Source organism: Vombatus ursinus, unplaced genomic scaffold (assembly GCF_900497805.2).
Source record: "Vombatus ursinus unplaced genomic scaffold, bare-nosed wombat genome assembly UNPS02014770.1, whole genome shotgun sequence".
NCBI lineage: Eukaryota > Metazoa > Chordata > Mammalia > Diprotodontia > Vombatidae > Vombatus > Vombatus ursinus.
Window position 1 is genome coordinate 24,773,737 of NW_020954548.1, and position 19,015 is coordinate 24,792,751.

At 38.8% G+C, this 19,015-nt stretch overlaps 1 protein-coding gene across 1 annotated transcript in view; it reads left to right on the forward strand.

The window, feature by feature from the left end:
* The first annotated feature begins 629 nt into the window (after window positions 1–629).
* The window catches only part of KIAA2026 (KIAA2026 ortholog), a 75,814-nt gene continuing 57,428 nt past the window's right edge, over window positions 630–19,015 (forward strand). Inside the window, exons 1-2 of the mRNA XM_027863059.1 lie at window positions 630–1,231; window positions 18,032–18,232. Of these exons, the coding sequence (XP_027718860.1) occupies window positions 630–1,231; window positions 18,032–18,232 (803 nt within the window). The remainder of the gene's footprint in view (window positions 1,232–18,031; window positions 18,233–19,015) is intronic.

Consider the following 19,015-nt stretch of genomic DNA (forward strand, 5'->3'; position numbering starts at 1 on the left):
CCCCCTTCCCCCAGGTAGAGAGGGGCGGGAGGGGGTGTGGGGAAGAGGAGGAGGAGCCGGAGCCTGAGGAGCCTTGAGCGGCGGCCACCGCGGCCCAGCCCGGCCAGGGCAGCCGGGGAAGGGAGGAGGAGAAGCCCACCTCCCCTGTTCCCATCCCCAGTCCCCCACGTCCCTACGCTGGGGCGCCCGAAGCCCCGGCGGTCGTGGTGAGCAGTGAAGCGGGGGAGAAGAAGAAGAGGAGGAGGAGGGATTGGGAGGAGGAGGTGGAGGGTTAAGGCGGAGGGGGCTCTCGCGCCGGGGGTGGGAAAGGAGGGCACTTGGGCCTCTCCTCCGCTGCCCCCTGCTCCCCAGCCGCGCGCCATGTAACCCCGCCCCGCCTGGAGCTCAAGACCCCCTCCCTCTCTCCCCCGGACCACAGCACCTCCTGCTCGCCGCCGTCACCCCCCCCTCCGCGCGCGCGCGCGCGCGCGCACCGGGCAGCTGTCGGAGAGAGCCCGGAGGGGGCCCGGCACCGATGCGGAGGGGGCTCCGCCTCCCCGCGGGGCCTTGAGGAGGCCAGCCTCGCGCCCCCCCACCCCGCCGCCATCCTCCAGGCTCGAGCTGCCGCGGAGCCCGGGCCCGCTTGGGACATGAACGTGCTGGAGACGCTCGGGGAGATGGAGCCGTCTGGGGAGGAGGAGGAGGAGGAGCAGGAGCAGCAGCTGGAGACCACGGCCGCAGCGCTGACGGCCACGGCCTTGGCCACGGCGGCCGCCCGAGCAAGAAGCTCGCCTCTGGAGGAGGACGAGGAGGCAGTCGTGGTGGTGGAGGGCGGAGGCCAGGAGCAAGAGCTGACCTATGAGCTTCAGCAGGGTTATCGCATCCTGGGCGAGTTCTTGCTGGAGAAGCACCGTGGCCTGACCGGCCCTTTCCTGCAATCTCCCGGCGGCGGTGTTACTACCGCCGCTGCTGCTGCCTCTGTTGGCGGCGAGGAAGAGGAGGCCGTGGCCTGTGGGCTTCGAGGCGCTGGGAGCGGGAGCCGCCCCCTCTCGCAGCCTGGTCTGGGCATGTGTTTGCTGAAGATGGAGGAGAAGTTCTCCAGTGGCCAGTACGGAGGTATCACTGAATTCGTGGCGGATTTCAGGCTGATGCTGGAGACCTGTTACCGGCTGCATGGGGTGGACCACTGGATGTCCAAACAGGGTCAAAAACTAGAGATGATGCTGGAGCAGAAGCTGGCACTCCTCTCCCGGTGAGTACAGCCTCTCTAGACTCACTGACACTGTGGGGAGACACACGTGTCCCAGAAACTGGGCGGGTCGGGGGCGTCTCTGATAGGTGAATATCTATGCTCCTGGAGTACGAGGAGTGGAGGAATAGTATTGGGCTTGAGCAGTGTGCATTAGATTGAGTTTTTTCTTGTATTATTTAACTAGGGCTGGTGGCCAGGGTAGCCAAAAACACATAGGAATAAATTAACTGTTCAGATATAGGTGAGATTGTTTATTTTGAGAACTAAAAGAGAACAGGAAGAATAATCCACAGCTATTAGATCATTTGGGGATGAAATTGGTTGGTGAGAGATGTGGATAGATAATTTGAGGATTTTGCTTCTCATTTGCCATCAGAGGTTTGTATGGAGCACCTTGAAGAGTAAAAGGTTACTCCAAATCCTTCCAGCTTCTCTCTTCTTCCCTCAACCTTCCTTTTCAACTCAAGAAACTGAACTTTTGCATTATAGATGAATAGGAATCATTTGCTAATTCAGTATACTGTTGTCTAGTAAGGGGGGGGTCCGAGTTACTGTATAGATCATAAGGCTTTATTCACTATTAAAGTACATTTCACTTGGTTTATGCCACCATTTTCCTAATCACCAGAAGTATCATTAGGTAAGGTAGGCTCTTTGTATGTTTCCAGACATTTGCTTTTCACAAGTATGAGATAATATTGTAGCATAATCAGATTGAAATCAAATTTGGGTAATGGACTGGCTCACTAAATAGAGCATCTTTGCTGTGACCTAGATTATAACTACTTTAGGAATTACTAATATTTAGAGTTCTTCTGTAGTGTCAGAAAACTATTGAAGATAACAAATTATTTGAATTTTCATTTCATGATTAGTAGAAAGCTAATTGGCTATAAGAACTTTTTTTTTTTTTAACCAGACAACTGGAATTGAAAATGTCATATTCCCTGAAGGATTGTATGTAAGACTTTTGTATATATAAGGCTTTTGTATCATTGAGAGATTTTTATTTCTTATCTTCAATTGGCAGTGATTGTTAACACTGAAAGTTTTTCTGCACTTCTTACGTTTTTAAATATTGTTCAGAAACTCTGCTTTAAGGGAAAGAAACTTTCTTTGTCATGAGATGTCTGACTCCTAATTTGTCTATCTTGTGACTTTTATTTTGAGTTGTTTTTCTCAACATTTATGTACTATTAGTGTTTCTCGTAAGGCAGCATGACATAATGGAAGGAGAGCCAAACAGGCCCCAAAGCCAGGAAGACCTGTCAGTTTCACCTGTGACTTGTACTGATTTTATGGCAAGTCAATTAACCTTTGAGCATTTTAATCAGTTCTCTAAGACTGTAAGTCACAGAGAAGGTACCTACCTGCATTGGTAGAGAAAGTTTACTCACCTAGGAGTTCTTGAAACCAATGAAGTCATAGATCCAGCTCTGTCTTTTATTTCACTCTCAAAGAGCTTAAGTGTACAGCATAGGCAATTTCTCCTTTCTCCCCAAAGTGCTTCCTAGATATATATCATTATGTCTAACATATGTCTAGCAACAACAAAGCTATGATCCTTAAAATTATTAAAATACTAAAATTCTGCCCAAATCATAGTCCTAAAGTTTTAGAGCTGAAAGAGATCTTAGGCATCACTGAATTAGAATATAGCTCCAAGAAGGCAGGAATTATTTACTTTTTTTTCTTTATGTCCGTAGTGCATTCCATAGTACCTGGAATGTTGTGTACACTTAACAATACTTGGCCATTGAGTGACTTTGACAGAAACACATAGGATGATAGATTTGAAGTTTTTTGAAGACTGCTTCAAATCCTGAGTCTGTTATGTCTTGGTCTGTTACACCACGGTGACTTTGGGGAAATTACTTAACGTTTCTGGGACTCAATTTCCACACCTGCAAAATGAGTGTTGAACTAGAATAATCAATAATGACACTACTTTTTCCAAAGTTAAACTAATGAACTCTTAATTACTGTGGCTTTTTCTTATCCTTCTTGACCTCTCTGTAGCCATCAACACTTTGGATCACCCATCACTCTCTTCTCTTTTATTCTCTTCTCTCTAGGTTTTTTGTGACACCACTCTCTTCTGGTTCTCCTACCTATCTGACAACTCCTTCTCAGTCTCCTTGGTTGGATCTTTATCCAGGTCACACCCACTAACCCTGGGTGTCCTGCAGATCTGTCCTGTGCTCTTCTCCCTCCATACTGTTTCACTTGATGATCTCGTTAGCTCTCATGGATTCAATTACCATCTCTATGCTGATGATTCTCAAATCTGTTTATCCATCCCTGATCTGTCTGACCTCTAGATTCACATCTCTAACTGCCTATTGTACAAATCAAACTAGATGTTCCATAGACATCTTTAACTCAGCATGCCCAAAAGTAAACTCCTTTCCCCCAAGCCCTCCCCTCATCCTAACTTCCCTTTTACATTCAGTCATCCAGGCTCACTTAGATGTCATATCAAATTCTCGTTCTCACTCTCACCATAACCCATTCCCAGATCCAATCTGTTAAGACTTTTTGATTCTGCCTTTTTATTTCTCACCGAGGCTCCTTTCTCTCCTCCAACACTGCCACCAGCCTGGTCTAGGTCCTCATGCCTGGACTATTATAATAGCTTGCTGGTTGGCCTGCCTGCCACAAGTTTCTTCTCACTCCAGGAAGTCCTTCACTCAGCCACCAGTGATTTTCTTTTTTTTTCCTTTTTTTAAAGGAGGCATTTCGGCTTAAATGACTTTTCCAGGGTCACACAGCTAGTAAGTGTCTAAGGCTAGATTTGGATTCGGGTCCTCCTGACTCTGGGGCCAGTGCTCTATCCGTTGTACCACCTAGGTGCTCCTCCATTGATTTTCCTGAAGAACAGGTCCAACCAGAGTAACCTACCCTATACCCCCACTCCCAACTCCGGTGTCTCCCTGTCACCTGCTGGATCAAATATAAAATCCTCTTTTGGTATTCAGAGGCCTTCATAAACTGGCTCCCCCCTCCCTTTCCAATCTTCTTCTGTACACCTTCCCTACCTACTTTGTTCCTTGCTGTTTCTTGTATAAGACATCTCCCATCTCCTAGCGTTTTTGCTGGCACTCCCTCATACATAGAAAAGTCTCCTTCCTCATCTCTGCCTCCTGGCTTCCTTTAAGTCCCAGTTGAAAATCTCACCTTCTACAGTAAGCCTCTCCTGATCCTCTTTCTCCCCCACTGTAATTTTAGTGCCTTCCCTCTAGGACTATCCCCATTTTATTTCATGTATATCTTGTTTGTACATAGTTGTTTGCATGTTGCCTTCACCATTAGGATTGTGGACTCCTTGAGCAGATGCTAGTATTTACCTTTTTTTGGTATCCTTAGCACTTAATACAATGTCTAGCACATAGTAAGCACTTAATAGATGTTTGCCTGACTCTTCCAGCTCAAAATCCTGTGATCCTCTCTACTTATAACTGAGGAAACTGTGGCTTAGAGGAGATAAGTGATTTGTCCCAAGTCATATTACTAATTAGTGGCAGAACCAGAACTAATAGTTGATACTGACCACTAGTCCACTGTCCTTTCTACCACATTATCTCCTTTAATGAGTATGTGTACTATAGATAATGATAATACTGTCTATTTTAATGTATTTAAATAAAATAAAATATTACTGTATCATGACTTTGAACTGTTTAAAACTAATGTACTAGATATGTTACTTTGTGGATACTTTGAAGGATACACAATTTCTTTGATGCAGTTATTCTCTCTACAGGTACAACACTTCTCATTCTGTAGGGTTCTTGTTCATATTTTCCCATAAATATTCCATAGAGTACATTCTCAACATGCTAGAGTCCTTTTTTCTCTTAATATTTTGGCATTATCAATATACCACTTGTGCCATCTGTTTCATTCTTACTACATGACTGTCTCACTTCTTTTTCTAGTTATATATTTATGTAGTGTCTTTTATGCCACTTACATACTAGTTGTTGATAATATGTAGCCTTTGCCTGCTGTGTATCTTTCCAGTGTTCTTTTATGTCTGCTTTTTATTCTTTAGAGATTATAGTTCTCCATGATTTATGCACAGGTAGCATCACTAGGGCAATGTAGACGTAAAGGGGGAGCTTTTGCACTTAGCAAAGTGCCTGGTGACATAATAGATGCTTAGCAAATACTTGTTTGTCCCAAGCAGTTTTCAGTGATTGAAAATGAAGTCCAACCCTGTCTTTTCCTGCTGAGTTCCAGGCCCATTGGCTCGTCCTTCTGCACTGCTTATCCAAGGTATACTTGATGGACTGATTTGATGACCCATGTCATAATCTGAGCCATGTGTATTTCATCTCCTGTTTTTTCCAGGGTTGATGCTTAGAGCTCTCTCTTATGTTATATTGGGTTACTAAAAGGAAGTTCATTTACTGCTGTGTAATCTACAAATAATAATGTTAAGAAAGCTTAACCAAGAAAAACTTTTTTTTCTTGTTTTAACCTTATATAGTATATCTTTCATTACATCAGTGAATGCATTTAACTAATATACACCTCCCAGTTAAACACCTCACTTGATATTAATAAATATTGGGATCCTTGAATAAAATTATCTTTGAAATTACATCTGTTATGGAATCTTGAATGATTTTGATGAATGCGTGAGAATCACCTTGCCTGATCAGAGCCTTCTGCTCTTTTAAGCATACTTTCTTAAAATTAACAATTGTTAAAACAAAGAAATCTTGTTTTCTTTATCCCCTAGATGATCATAAAGGTTCTGTTGAAAATCTCCTACAAAAGCTTTTGAGTTTCTTTTATTATGTTTCCATTGATGATGCCCTCGATGCATGTATAGACAATTCTTTTTTTTTTTTTTTTTGGACAATTGGGGTTAAGTGACTTGCCCAGGGTCACACAGCTAGTTAAGTGTCAGGTGTTTGGTCTGAGGCTGGATTTGAGCTTGGGTCCTCCTGACTTCAGGGCTGAAGCTCTATGCACTACGCCACCTAGCTGCCCCGACAATTCTAATAAAGATGAGAATGTAGGTATGTGGATCAATACCTGCCAGTGTTTTCTCAGTTCCTTTTTTAATCGTCTACACAAGGAATCTTTACCCCATCATTATGAGTGAGAATCACTGAAAAAGAGGCATAGCTCTGTACCGTTTTACATATGTTTATTAGCTTTGGGGGGGTGGTCTCATCTACTAAATTTTTGAGAATAATCTAGCTTACTTCCATGTTGTTCCAAGTTGCTAGCAAGATTTCCTTATTAACAGTTTTTCATTATTTCTCAAGATAATACTGCTCATATTCTTCTGACATACTCATTTGCAATATTTGATAAATAAATATATGTTCTAAATATTGGGCTGTTGCATCTCTCTCTTTAGCTAGGAGATTGTTTCCTTACTAAAATGGTCTCTGTTTTTTCTTTTTTTTCCAGCTAACCTGTTGTAGCACCAGTATGTTAACCATAATAAACAATATTTATTTGCTTATTTATTCATTCATTTGTTTAGCTTTCTTGGAATTCAGAAAGGTTTGGGAATGGCATTTACAGACTATGCTTCTTAAAAGAAACCTCCAACAAAATTTGAAATGATGCCCTCCTTTTTTTTATTTCCATGTAGAAAGTACTATACATAGATTAAAAAAAAAAAAAAGAAATTGTATTTCTTGATGTTCCTTCATTTTTCCAAAATAGGGCGGCAACATCTTATAGTAGAACATGAACTGAATTTTGGAAGCTAGGAGATCTGAGCTGTAGTCATAGCTATGATACTGCTGTCATAAGATTCAAAGTTGGAAGGGATAATACACTTGATTTGCTATAATCCCCTCATTTTATAGATGAGGAAACAGAGGGCCAGAGAAATGAAAGGACTTTCCCATGATTACACAGAGAGTAAGCAGAGTAGATTTTAAATCCAAGTCTTTCTGAATTCAAATCTGGAACTTATTGAACGTAATGTTTTGTTAGGGCAAGTCAGATAACATCCCAATTTTGTTTATATAGATTCATTGGACCCTAGACTTGAAAGGAACTTTAAGGATCATATAAATACACCAACATCTGTACCACCCCCATCCAATTTACAGATGAGGAAAAGAGATCCAGAAATGAGTAGATGAATATACCTAAAAATGTTGAAAAGTGAAAAAGATACTAATTAGCAAATGTTTAATTTTTGCTATTAATACTGGGGTGTATAGAAATGGACAGCTAAATTCTTGCCATTTTTATTAAGAGTAAATTTCAAAGTGCTTAGAATCATTCCTTTCAATGCCCCAAACCCAACAGGATACTCTGCTTTCCCTTGCCTTAATGGGGTGTTGCCACACTTAAAAACTCAGCTTATAAAATATTATATCATTTAGAAACCAAAATATATTTCCAGTACTTTTGTTAATAGGACCAAGTGACATAAGCTAAATGTGCTTATCTTATATTTATTGGAGAAAAGACAAATGATAAAAGTTATTTGTTCCACCTGCAGCTGAATAAAAATCTGAACAGATAGAACTTGAGAGGTTTTTAAGAGTTCACCAGTATATAAATGAAGTTCATAAATATGTGAGGAATATTGAGGATACTTCTTTTTTCTGTACTAGAACTATAAACTAATTTTAAGTGAACCCAGTTTTCACAAAAGCCTGGGTAAAACTGAATAGATTGTGATTAGGATATAGACTTAAAAATAACAAAATTCAATTTAGCAAATATTTATTAAGTGTTTATAGTGCCAGAGCAATTTGTGGAGCACTGGGAGGGATTCGAATGTAAGTATGGTACAGTCTCTGCCATGTTGAATATAAGTATATAAGAGAAGTCTAAAGTGAGATTGGGAGATTTTGGGAAAGGATAGTAATTTATAATTGGAAAGCTCAGGTAAGTTTAATGGAGGAAGTGACATTTTATTTTTGTCAAGGATGGTGTAGTATTTCAAAAGAGTAGAAGGGGAGGAGGCCATTATGAACATAGGGAACAATTGGAGAAAAGGCCTCTTTAATACCCACTTATTCCTTAATATTCAGGCTCAACCCCCTACAATATTGATGCTGGTTTGTCAGTGGTTATAAATGATCTCTAAATTACTAAATCCAGTGGTCTTTATACAATTTTATTCATCCTTTACCTTTTTATACCAAGTAAAATTACTAACCTTTCTTAGTACTCCTTCCTTGGCTTCTATAAAAATATACTAATCTCATCCATTTCCTGTGGCTTCAACTCTGGATGAATCCCAAGTCCATATCATCAGTTCTGACCTCTCTCAAACTCCACATTTGTGTTTCTGACTTCCTTATGTTTCTTTCCAGCTGGGTATCCGGTCAGCACTTCAACTTCAGTATAGCTGAAATTAAATATATTTTTTTCTTCCAAATAAGTTCTTTTTTTGCTTATTTCTGTTCATGATGCCATCATTGTCCCAGTCATTCATGCTTGAAACAGTGTCATATCTGATTCTTCTTTCCTTTACTTCCCTATACACAATCAGTTGCCAAATCACGTAAGTTCTACTTACACAGTCTTTCCTCCCTATTTCCACTAACAGAGCCTTAGTCCAGGCCCTCATTATCTCACCTGAATTATTGTAATAGCCTCCTAACTCATCTACTAGCTAACAACAACCAACAACAAACTGCTACTGCTACTACTACTACTTCTACTACTACTACTACTACTACTACTACACTCACATTTCTCTATCTTGTCCAAAAAGTTAACAAGAGATTGTCATGTCACATTTACTCTTTTTTTTCTTTAAGTGGCAGTTCCATCTTCACTATTCCACACTTTTTTTAGCCCCCCAGAATATTGAGGTCACTTAACATTTATGTGCCTCAGGCAACTCCTGGAACTTACCTACCATATCTTCCAAATAATAGCTGGATTTGTATCTAGTAAGAATGAGTTCCCACACTAGGGCTTCCTCAGGGTGACACAACCACAGCTCTGTCACTGATCAGATTTAGTATAACATTGTCATTTATTAGTATCTTCCAGCCTGCTTCCTTTCCTTTGTTTAGGATCTGCTTTATGTAGGAAATTTATTCAGGTATGAAGGATTGGGAGCAGATTCTCTTCTCACTTCTCTGCTGCATTAGATACCCTCTTCTCTCACATGATTTCTCTTCTTTGGGCTTTTGAGACACTGTTCTCTCTTGGTCCTATCTTAGTGTTACTTCTTAGTCTCTTTTGCTGGTTCATTATCAATATTATACCACCTGACTATAGGTGCAACCCAACCTCTCTCCTCGGCCCTCTTCTCTTGTTTTTTCCATACTCTCTCACTCATTAGGTAGCCTAATTAGGTAACCTAATCAACTCCCATGGACTTAATTATCATCTCTATGCAAGTGTGTGTATGTGTGTGTGTATGTGTGTGTGTGCGCGCGTGCATGTGTGTGTACGTGTAGATTTATCTTGGAACCAGTATTCTCGCATTTATTCTCTGGATACAATCATGGAAAGCCATGATCTCAGAATCAAAGTAAGTTAATAGAGCAGTAGAAGGACAGATGGTGGATATAAGGTTTCAGAAAATAACCATGGCTTGTACACGTGAAGTGCCACAGACTATATCAATAAGATAGGGAAAAGGTGGGTCTCTGGATCAGCAAGCATTTATTAGGTGTCTGCCATGTTCTAGGTACACATCTAAAGACAAAAAATGATAGTTCTTATCTTCAAGGAGCTTATATTGAGGAGACAACATGTACATATATACATAATATATACAAATTGAATGCAAGTTAATTTTGGGAATAAAGGCATTAGCAGCTGATGTCTAGAAAGCTTTGATGTATAACATGACAGAGTTGATCCTCCGTAGAATTATAGAAGGAGGAGGACAAGAATTACAGAGGGAAAAGTATGACTGTGTAATCTGTAGTACTGTGTTCAGCACCTTGCACAAAGTGATACTAACACTATATAGGTACCATGCTCTAAAGTTTCCTTTTCCTATCCTTACTCTTTCCCTTCTAGACACTTTCTCTCCCCCAAAAGTAAAAAAATGCGCAATTCAGATATGAAGTAGGGGTCAGATTCTGTTATCATTGTTAAAGAACTTCTGTGGCGCATATAAAATACAGACATGTAGACTTCTAAAGGAACTATTTAAATGAGGTATTTGTACCTACCATGGTACAGTGAAAAGAGCGTTATTACCTAGAATGATTTGGAATCAAAGGAATTTGAATCTTGATTCTTTCACTTATACCAAGTATAGTGAATTGGTCACCTGATTTTGAGTCAGGAAGTCCTGAGTTCAGATCCTGCCTCGAACATTGTGTGATCCTGGGCAAGTCATTTTACCTCTCCTCGTCCCCATTTTCTTGTATTTTAAATGAAGAGATTGGACTCAGGAACTGCTAAAGTCCAATTCAGCCCTAAATCTCATCTTTTAGTAGTTGATTCAACATCTGTTTTGCTTCCCTCCCTAAACAAATAGTGAAGAAAAGGGGGGAAGTTGAAAAAGACAAGGATAGTCTTAAGACTGTTGTTTATTCTTCTCTTCACACCTGTCCCTCAGCCCCATTTGATTTTACCCATTACTCTAGCTGTTGTAAAATAATCATTTATTTCAAATGGTATTATGGTCAAATAGTCAGGGATTGCTCCTCTTACTTGTTAAGAGTTTTCTTTTCTTTGCTTTTGCCCCATAATTTGTGCTGCCTCATTCTTTCCTGTGTCTTCAAGCCCTAGCTTCACAGCTTAGTGCTGAAAAACCGCATCTGCAAATGGGAAGCGTGTGAGGAATGTTTCTAGAAACAGGAAGCCAAGGTGATCACTAGCTTTCCAGAGCAGTAGTAGTAGATTTACAATATCTGGACAGGAAAGAGAGTATTTGAATTGAAGAGAGTTGTAACTCAAAAGAAAAATCCCTATGTTTGCAATTAGTAAGTAGAAATATGAGTTAAGTATTAGGCTCAGTGGTGGTAAGATGTATACTTGGGCCTTTCTGACTTTGTTGGTACTTATTTACTCACAAGTTTAGTCCTATCCAAATCTAATCATTATTACCAGGAAAAAGGTATGTAGTTTTGTAGTTATCTCCATTTAATTTAAAATCAGAAAAATTAAATTGAAACTGTGAAATGTTTTCATTTTTGGCAATTAGTTGCAACATACAGCAGTCTCAAATTTCCCTTTGGGATATTAAATCATTACTTTACCCAAAGCTTGAGAATTTAAGCTTTGAAAAATAAGTTTCATAAAAGTCTCAGTTAATCAACAAGCAAGCATTTGTTGTTGGTCGTACAGATTATAAAGAATGAAACAATTCCTACTCTCGAGGTGCTTATATCCTTTGTTTCAAGGGAGACAACAGATATATATATATTTGAGTATATATAGAATAAACATATGGAGAATAAATATGGGATAATTTGTGTAGATCAGGAAAAAATTCATGTAGAGGATGGTGTTCTATTTTATCCCAGGGCAATAAAGCAAACTAGAGTTTGAGTAGGGGAATGACATGGTCATATCTGTGCTTAAGGAAAATCACTATTGAAGCAGTATGAAGAATGGACCAGAGTAGGGAAAGCTAGAAGGCAGGAAGATCACTTAGGATACTTTGGGAATAATCTAGGTAAGAGGTTCATAAAGTCTTGAACTAGGATGCTAGCTATGGAAGTGGGGAGAGGATCAGATGTGAGAGATATTGTGGAGGTTGAAATAGCAAGCTCTGGCAACTGATTAGATATGTGGGAGTGAGGGATCATAAATAATGCTGAGGTTATAAATATGGGAAACTGGAGAAATTTGGAAGAGGTCTGGATTGGAGGGAAAGACAATGAGTTCAGTTTTAGTTTCATTGAATTTGAAATGCACAGTTGGTTTGAAGTACAACATTATATCCAAATACATGACTGGAGGGGGCATCTACGTGGGGCAGTGGATAGAGCTCTGGCCTTGGAGTCAGGAGGACCTGAATTCAAATCCGGCCTCAGACACTTGACACTTACTAGCTGTGAGAGTCAAGGCAAGTCACTTAACCCCTATTGCCTCACCAAAAAGAAAAAAAAATACATGACCAGAGTTGCAGAGATACTTCAAGTTCAGGGGACAGGCTGTTACAGATCTGTGGGATCTCATGGGAACTCATGGGAGCTAATGAGATCATTAAGAGAGAGAAAAGGGCCTGGGATAGAGGCTTGAAGAATTCCCTAATTTAGAGAGTATGGTGTGGATGAAGACCTCGCAAATGAAACTTAGAATGAGGAGTCAGACAGGTAGAAAGAAGATCAAGAAAAGTAGTGTCATGAAAACTCTGAGGGGAAAGAGTGTACAGAAAAAGAAGGGGTCAGCAGTGTCAGATGCAAGGGAGAGAAAATCGCTATGAGTAAGGACTTAAAACAAGACTATTTGGTTTATTAATTAAGAGATCATTGGTAAGGGAGAGAACAGTTTTAGTTGAAAGATGAGGTTGGAAGCCAGCTAATAAGAATTGAAGACTGAGAGGAGAGGAGGTGAAGGAGTGCCTTTTCCCAGGAATTTGGCTGAGAAAGGGGTCTAAGATAGAGGATAATAGATTGAAGGTCTGGTAGGGTCTAATGAAGGCTTTTTCAGGATGAAAGAGACTTCAGAATGTTTGATGGCTTTAGGGAAAGAACTAGTACATAGGGAGAGATTGATGGTTCAAAGGGGAGAGATTAAAGATGAGAAGGGTAGGGGAGAAGAATGATTGAGGTTATAATCTATTGGAGATGAGAAGGGAACACACCAAGGGCCCATTTGAAGTGGTCTACCTTGGCAGGAATAAGGACCACCACATTGTTAGAGGAAGTGGGAGTGGTGATTTCAGGGACTTTTGAGATGAAGAAGGAGCTCATGTCAAAGTAGAATCAGTTTTCTCACTATAACAAGAGTAAGATCCTCAGCTGACAAAGTTGGGGGAGGGAGAGGTGTAAAAGGCTTAGGAAAAAGAAGGTTTGGAATAGTGTCTGTGAGGAGTGAGAGAGGGAATCAGTCAGGGGAAGAACAAAGGGATTGTCTTCCTACATCTTGAGCTCAGTTGAAGTTAGATGATGTGAATTTGTAATGAATGCAGTAATGTCGTTGTAGGACTTTATACAGCTCCAATCAGTACCATGTCAGTAGGATCAGAAAAAGTGGGAGTTAATTCAGGGCTGAGGTTTGGCAGGAGATGAGTATCAGGATAAAGGGGTGTGAAGGATTTGAGAGTTGAGGACAGCATATTGGCTCATAGGAAAGGGAGGAAAATAAACTTAGAGTAGGACCTTAGAAAGTATTGAAGAGTAGAGGGATTGGAGGTCTTTATGGCTGAAGAATTGATTCAGGAGGGGTAAGGCATGAGGGAGAGATGGAATGATAGGAGAGGAGAGTATTGTCAGTGGAGGAATGTCAGTTCCTAATGATGGTGGTATGCAGAGTGTGACCATCTTTATGTGTGAATGAAGTGTGGAGTGAAGGAGTAGGTTATGAGATTTACGCTAACTGAGGAATTGAGAGTTCAGGGAGTTTATGGAGACATCAGTAAGTATATTGAAGTACCCTCATAAGAGCAGGAGTTTAGAAGATGGTAATCTAGGTGTTGACCTCTGAGAATGACTTGGGTGCTGGTATACAACAACCACTGTGAACTAAATTGTATGGAAAATTTTGATACTATGAACTTCAAAGGAGGAAGGTTTGCTGGTTCATGGAAAAGGAAGAGTGTGGAAGTGGCAATAGTATACAAGCAGTACTGTGACTCCTCGTAAAGGGAGAATAAGGACCTCAGTTTGTTGGGGAATGGGATGTGAGTGAAGGTACAACATATGGTTGAGAGGATGTCCTCAGGTCTCAGTGAAGACTGATAGATGGAGTATAGGAAAAAGAAGTCCAAAACAAAGGGTATTTGTTTACTATGTTATGGGAATCCTGGAGACCTTAGTGGAAGGGATTGGCATGATTGGAGAGGGTCATGGATGGGATAGGGTTGATGGTAGTGTGCTTCTGTGTGGTTGGTGATTTATTATTCAGAGTAGGGAGAGAAATGGGTGGTGGGAGATTGTTCTATGGTAATAGGAGGTGGTCTCCAAGGAGTGTTGTTGCTAGGCACATGCCTCTCCCTCCTGTTCCTCCTATGTCACTGGGGAGTGAGGTAGAGGGGGTATGTTGGCTACAATGCGGGCTGGTATGGGTTGGTATGGGTTGTCCTTGACCAGTTGCTGCTCTTCTGATATATCTATAGTTACTAAAAATTACTTATTTGAAGATGGTCACTGACCTTCTCTTTGCCAAATTCAGTGGCCTTTTTTCAGCATTCATCCTCCTTGACCTCTGTAACATTAAATACTTGGTCACTAACTCCTTTTTTTTAAGCTGCATCAGCTATGATTGTTTCCCTGATTACTCTGGTAGTTTCTCCTTTATTTGGACTCCTTTTTTATTTATAACCAGTACCCTTCAATTTAATACTTAACTTTCATAAAAGAGCGAAATAAATGAAATAAATGGTATGAAAAATACCACTGCAACCTCCCTCTCTTCCCCCCCCCCCCCCCCCGCCCATCCAGTCTCTCAGATTTCCACAGCATTAGTGAGAGAGAGAACATCTGTAGCCTGGAAATTCATACTCTTAGAACTGCTTTAAAGCTAGAATTCTTCCCTGCATTAAACACTGCTGTTTACTGCTTATATCATCAGTTGATCTGGTAATGTCTTTGGAGTTGCATGCTGTGCTGCAAGCTGCTGGTGCCCTCTGCTAAGCTGTTAATATTTTTCTTCCATTTGCTGGATATTTGCAGGTGCTCTGCTGCTGAATTTTAGCTGCTATTTAGCCACCTCCTTGCAGAGTTAGGGTCTCGGCTCTTTTTGGTTCATAATTGTAGTAGCTGTTTTCAGCTCTTATGGGAATCAGACCTTCAACTATATACCCAGTTAGCAAAAGTTCTTGGGCTAAGGCTAGATCTGGCAAAGCACTGGTTTCACTCCCATACGTAATTTAGAAAATGGATGAGGAAATAGTATTGGCTGTTAATTCTTGATTTTCCTGCCTCAAATGGCCTAGGAAGCATTCTTACCGAATGTGAAATTCCTCTAAGCCTTTTTTCCTTTAGTTTCTTTTTTTTATTATGAACTTGACAAACAAACATGAGTATTCCTTTACATAAAGAACAAAAACACAGGAATGTATAGTTACCACGAATCTGTTAGAAATAGCTTTTTAAAGAAAGCATTTATTAAATTTAGCACAGTAATTCCAACACTTCTGGACTCAAGTTGCAGAATGAATATGTTTTCAATCAATACAATATAGGAATTTATTTTGCTTTGTGCATATTTAAGGTAGGTTTTATTTTTGTTTTTTGTTTTTTTCAGTGGTGGGGAGAAGAGAGGAATTAGGAATTGAATTGTTAAAAAAAAGAAAGGAAAGAGAGTCATTTGTTTAAAAGAAAGGGAGTCATTGAGTCATCTTTAAAAAATGTAAAACAAAAGCCTTTTAGGACTTGATTTATTAGAAATCCTAATTGAGAAGATCACACAGTTATGAAGAGTATGTTGAGTGAAATTCCAAGGCAAAGTAGAAATGAGATGATTGGATCTTATTTCTCTGGATAGAAAAACTTTTAAAAATTTTATAATTATATTTATTTAAAAATAGGCTATTCCCTAAAAATCTGGAGATGCCCAGTAACTTGCCAAAAAGGAACATTTCTTGAATTCATTTAAATTATTCTGATTTTTTTTTTTACAAACCATTTATATTTATAGAAGAAAGGAAAGCATCGAATAGATGAATTTCGGAATCTTATCATGGATTCTCGCTTGTGTTCCTAGATGGAAGAAAAAAAAAAGGAAGACCAGAAGGAATCACAAACAAAACAGTTTTAAAAGTTACATGTTGAATCTATTATATCCTTAAAAAGAAAATCGAGCTGTACAAAATGGAGATTTTTAGTTTTTTGTATAGTAGGCTTTTTCAGTTCTACGATATATATGGGAGTACTTACTTTAGTTGACACTTGTTAATGTTAGAATTTTTAAAAAATTTTAAATTTAAAAAAAAGAAAATTCATTGTTCATTAGTGTACATGCTTTGAGACCCTTTTATTGGTGAAATTACTGTCATGAAGTTCCTCTGTAACTTTTCACCAGTAAAGCACCATGGATGAGAGTAGAGGAAGTTATCTAAGATGGGCTGGTCTTGTTTTAGTGAAGTTGAAATTGATTTTATACAAATTGACCTACATGAGAAGGAAAGAAAATGATGTGTGTTTTAAATTACGGAAATTTTGTTCTACTCATTTGGAATGCTTCTTAGAATGTAGACTTTACCAGTTCAGAAATGGCCATTGAAAAAACTCCAGAAACCTTTATGTACAGAAGTATTTATAGCAACTCTTTTTGTTGTGGCAAAGAATTGGAAATTAAGGAGATGCCCCTTAATTGGGGCTGAACAAGTTGTGGTATGTGATCATGATGGAATACTACTTTGCTATTTAAAAAAAATGATGAGCAGGATGCTTTCAGGAACAACCTAGAAAGACTTACATGAACTGATGGCAAAGTGAAGTGAGCTAAACCAGAATAACATTGTACTTAGTAACAAGCAATGTTTTACAATGATCAACTGTGAGTGACTTAGCTATTCTCAGCAATACAGTGATCTGAGACAATTACGAAGGACTAGTGATGAAAAATGCTATTCACCTCCAGAGAAAGAACTGATGGAGTCTGACTGCAGATTGAAGCGTACTTTTTTTAACTTTGCTTTTTTTTTTAGTTTCTTTTCTTTTACAACATGACTAATATGGAAATGTTTTGCATGACTCTATATGTATGACCTATATCAAATTTCGTGCCTTCTCAGTGGGAAGGAGAGAATTGAAAAAATAAAATATATGAAAAAAATAAAGTGGAAAAAAAGAAAAAACTCCAGAAATGATAATATACATCAACCGATTAGAATGGATTATTTACGGAAAAAACAAAAAGATGTTTTCTTTGGGAGATTCCTAATATTCTTCAGTTTACCAGTCAGAAATATTATGTTTCCCTCACGTTGCATTTGCCAGTAACACCTGCTTAATTTGTAGTGAAATGTTACAGACACAAATTCAGTCTAACTTTAAAATTTATCATAAAATTAACATTTTTTAGAATAGATAGATTTTTGAAAATTGGTCCTTTGGAACTGTCAATAAATAAGACTACTTGTAGAATCAGATTAGGGTTCCAGTGCATCCATTAGAAATCTAAAGGCATCTATGGTGAGGTAGGAGGAAATCAGACCATTTCTTCACATTTGGCTCTTACTTTTATAAATTAGGCAGATAATTTTATTCATAATGCTACATTTTACATGTTTGTAGAGTTTAGTTTGCTTATAATTTCTTTGAAAAAGTTTATCTTTGAATTTTCCTGTTTTAGTGTTAGTAATGTATAGTATGTATTTTTATATCTGTTTGTATATACACATTGAGAAATGTGATAGACTTGAAAAATATTTCCAATTGTTGAAGAGATGTCTTGTTTGACTTTAGAAAGTTGAAGTAAACTAAATTTTCATTGAGGTCATCCTAACTTGAACATTAAAGTTTAAATATATTTTAAAAATAAAGAGCTAGGATTTGATCTGTGATACCTTGGCAGAATTAAGGAAAGTTAGAAACTTTACGTAGGGAAGATGAGAATCCTACCCTATATTTATATTTTAACTGAATTCCTTCTTAAGCTCTTAACTTGAAAGGATTTTATTTTTAATATGTAGTTGTATGATGAGGAAAAGAGGGTGATGAAGTTTTGTTGACCTTAGAGGTGTCCTTGTGAACTAACTTAATTTCTCTTTGCCAGGCACTTGAGAGAAAAGACAACAATAGCAGTTACATCCAGAGGTTATTATGGATTAGAGGATGAGAAAGGAGCAGCATGTACATCAACAAGGCGTCGTTCTACACCTCGAAGTTTGGCAGGCTTGACAAGTGGAGTTTTTGAGTCTATAATGGTTCAAGTTTTGAGACAGGAAGAACAGCTAAGAGCAAAAGAAGAGAAAAGGTAAATAGAAAAATAAATTCTTAGGTGAATATATGTTCAAATTTTTAGTTGATTCTCTTTTTGAAGAATTAGATACATACTTCTATAGTATGTATACCCGCACCAAAGTTCTGAGCCCAAATCATAGTGTTATACCCAGATTTATTCTCTTTGGAAGATATGCTTGAAATAGACCAGCACAAAGAAGTTTATATAGAAATAGAGCATCTAAAATTTCAAAATAATTTTATTTCAACCGAAAAAAAAAAACGAACTATAGACTAACTGAATTTCAGAATGTTATCAGGCTTTCTAGCTTGTGTTTCCAAATGGAACAATTTTGCACAATGTGCATAGCTTTAACACAGAATTTTAGAGCTGTTAGGGTCTCTAGAGTTTTCCTGGTCTATATAGACAAGGAAGCGAAAAGCCTAAGAGGTTAAGTAAAAACCAAGACCACTCTAGTCATGACAGGGCTGAGACCAAAAGTAACATTTCCTGACTTCCAGGGAGATGAATTTCCTTGATTTCAGGCTATTTAAAGAACTCTTGTTGATGCCACAGGGAGCTGCTTATGTTATTATAAGGTTTTATAAATTTTATCTTGTTCATGTAGCTGTGAATCAGACTGTTTTTTGAAGAGTTTACAGCGCAACCTTGAGACTCTTCTTCTCAGCAAGAATTTATTTTTTTCTTTCTGATAGCCAAGAGAAGACTTTCTTTGAGCCAATTTTTTTTCTCAGTTTTCAAATAATTTGACAATTTTAATACAAAGAAAAAGATTTTCTGATGTGCAAAAAACCT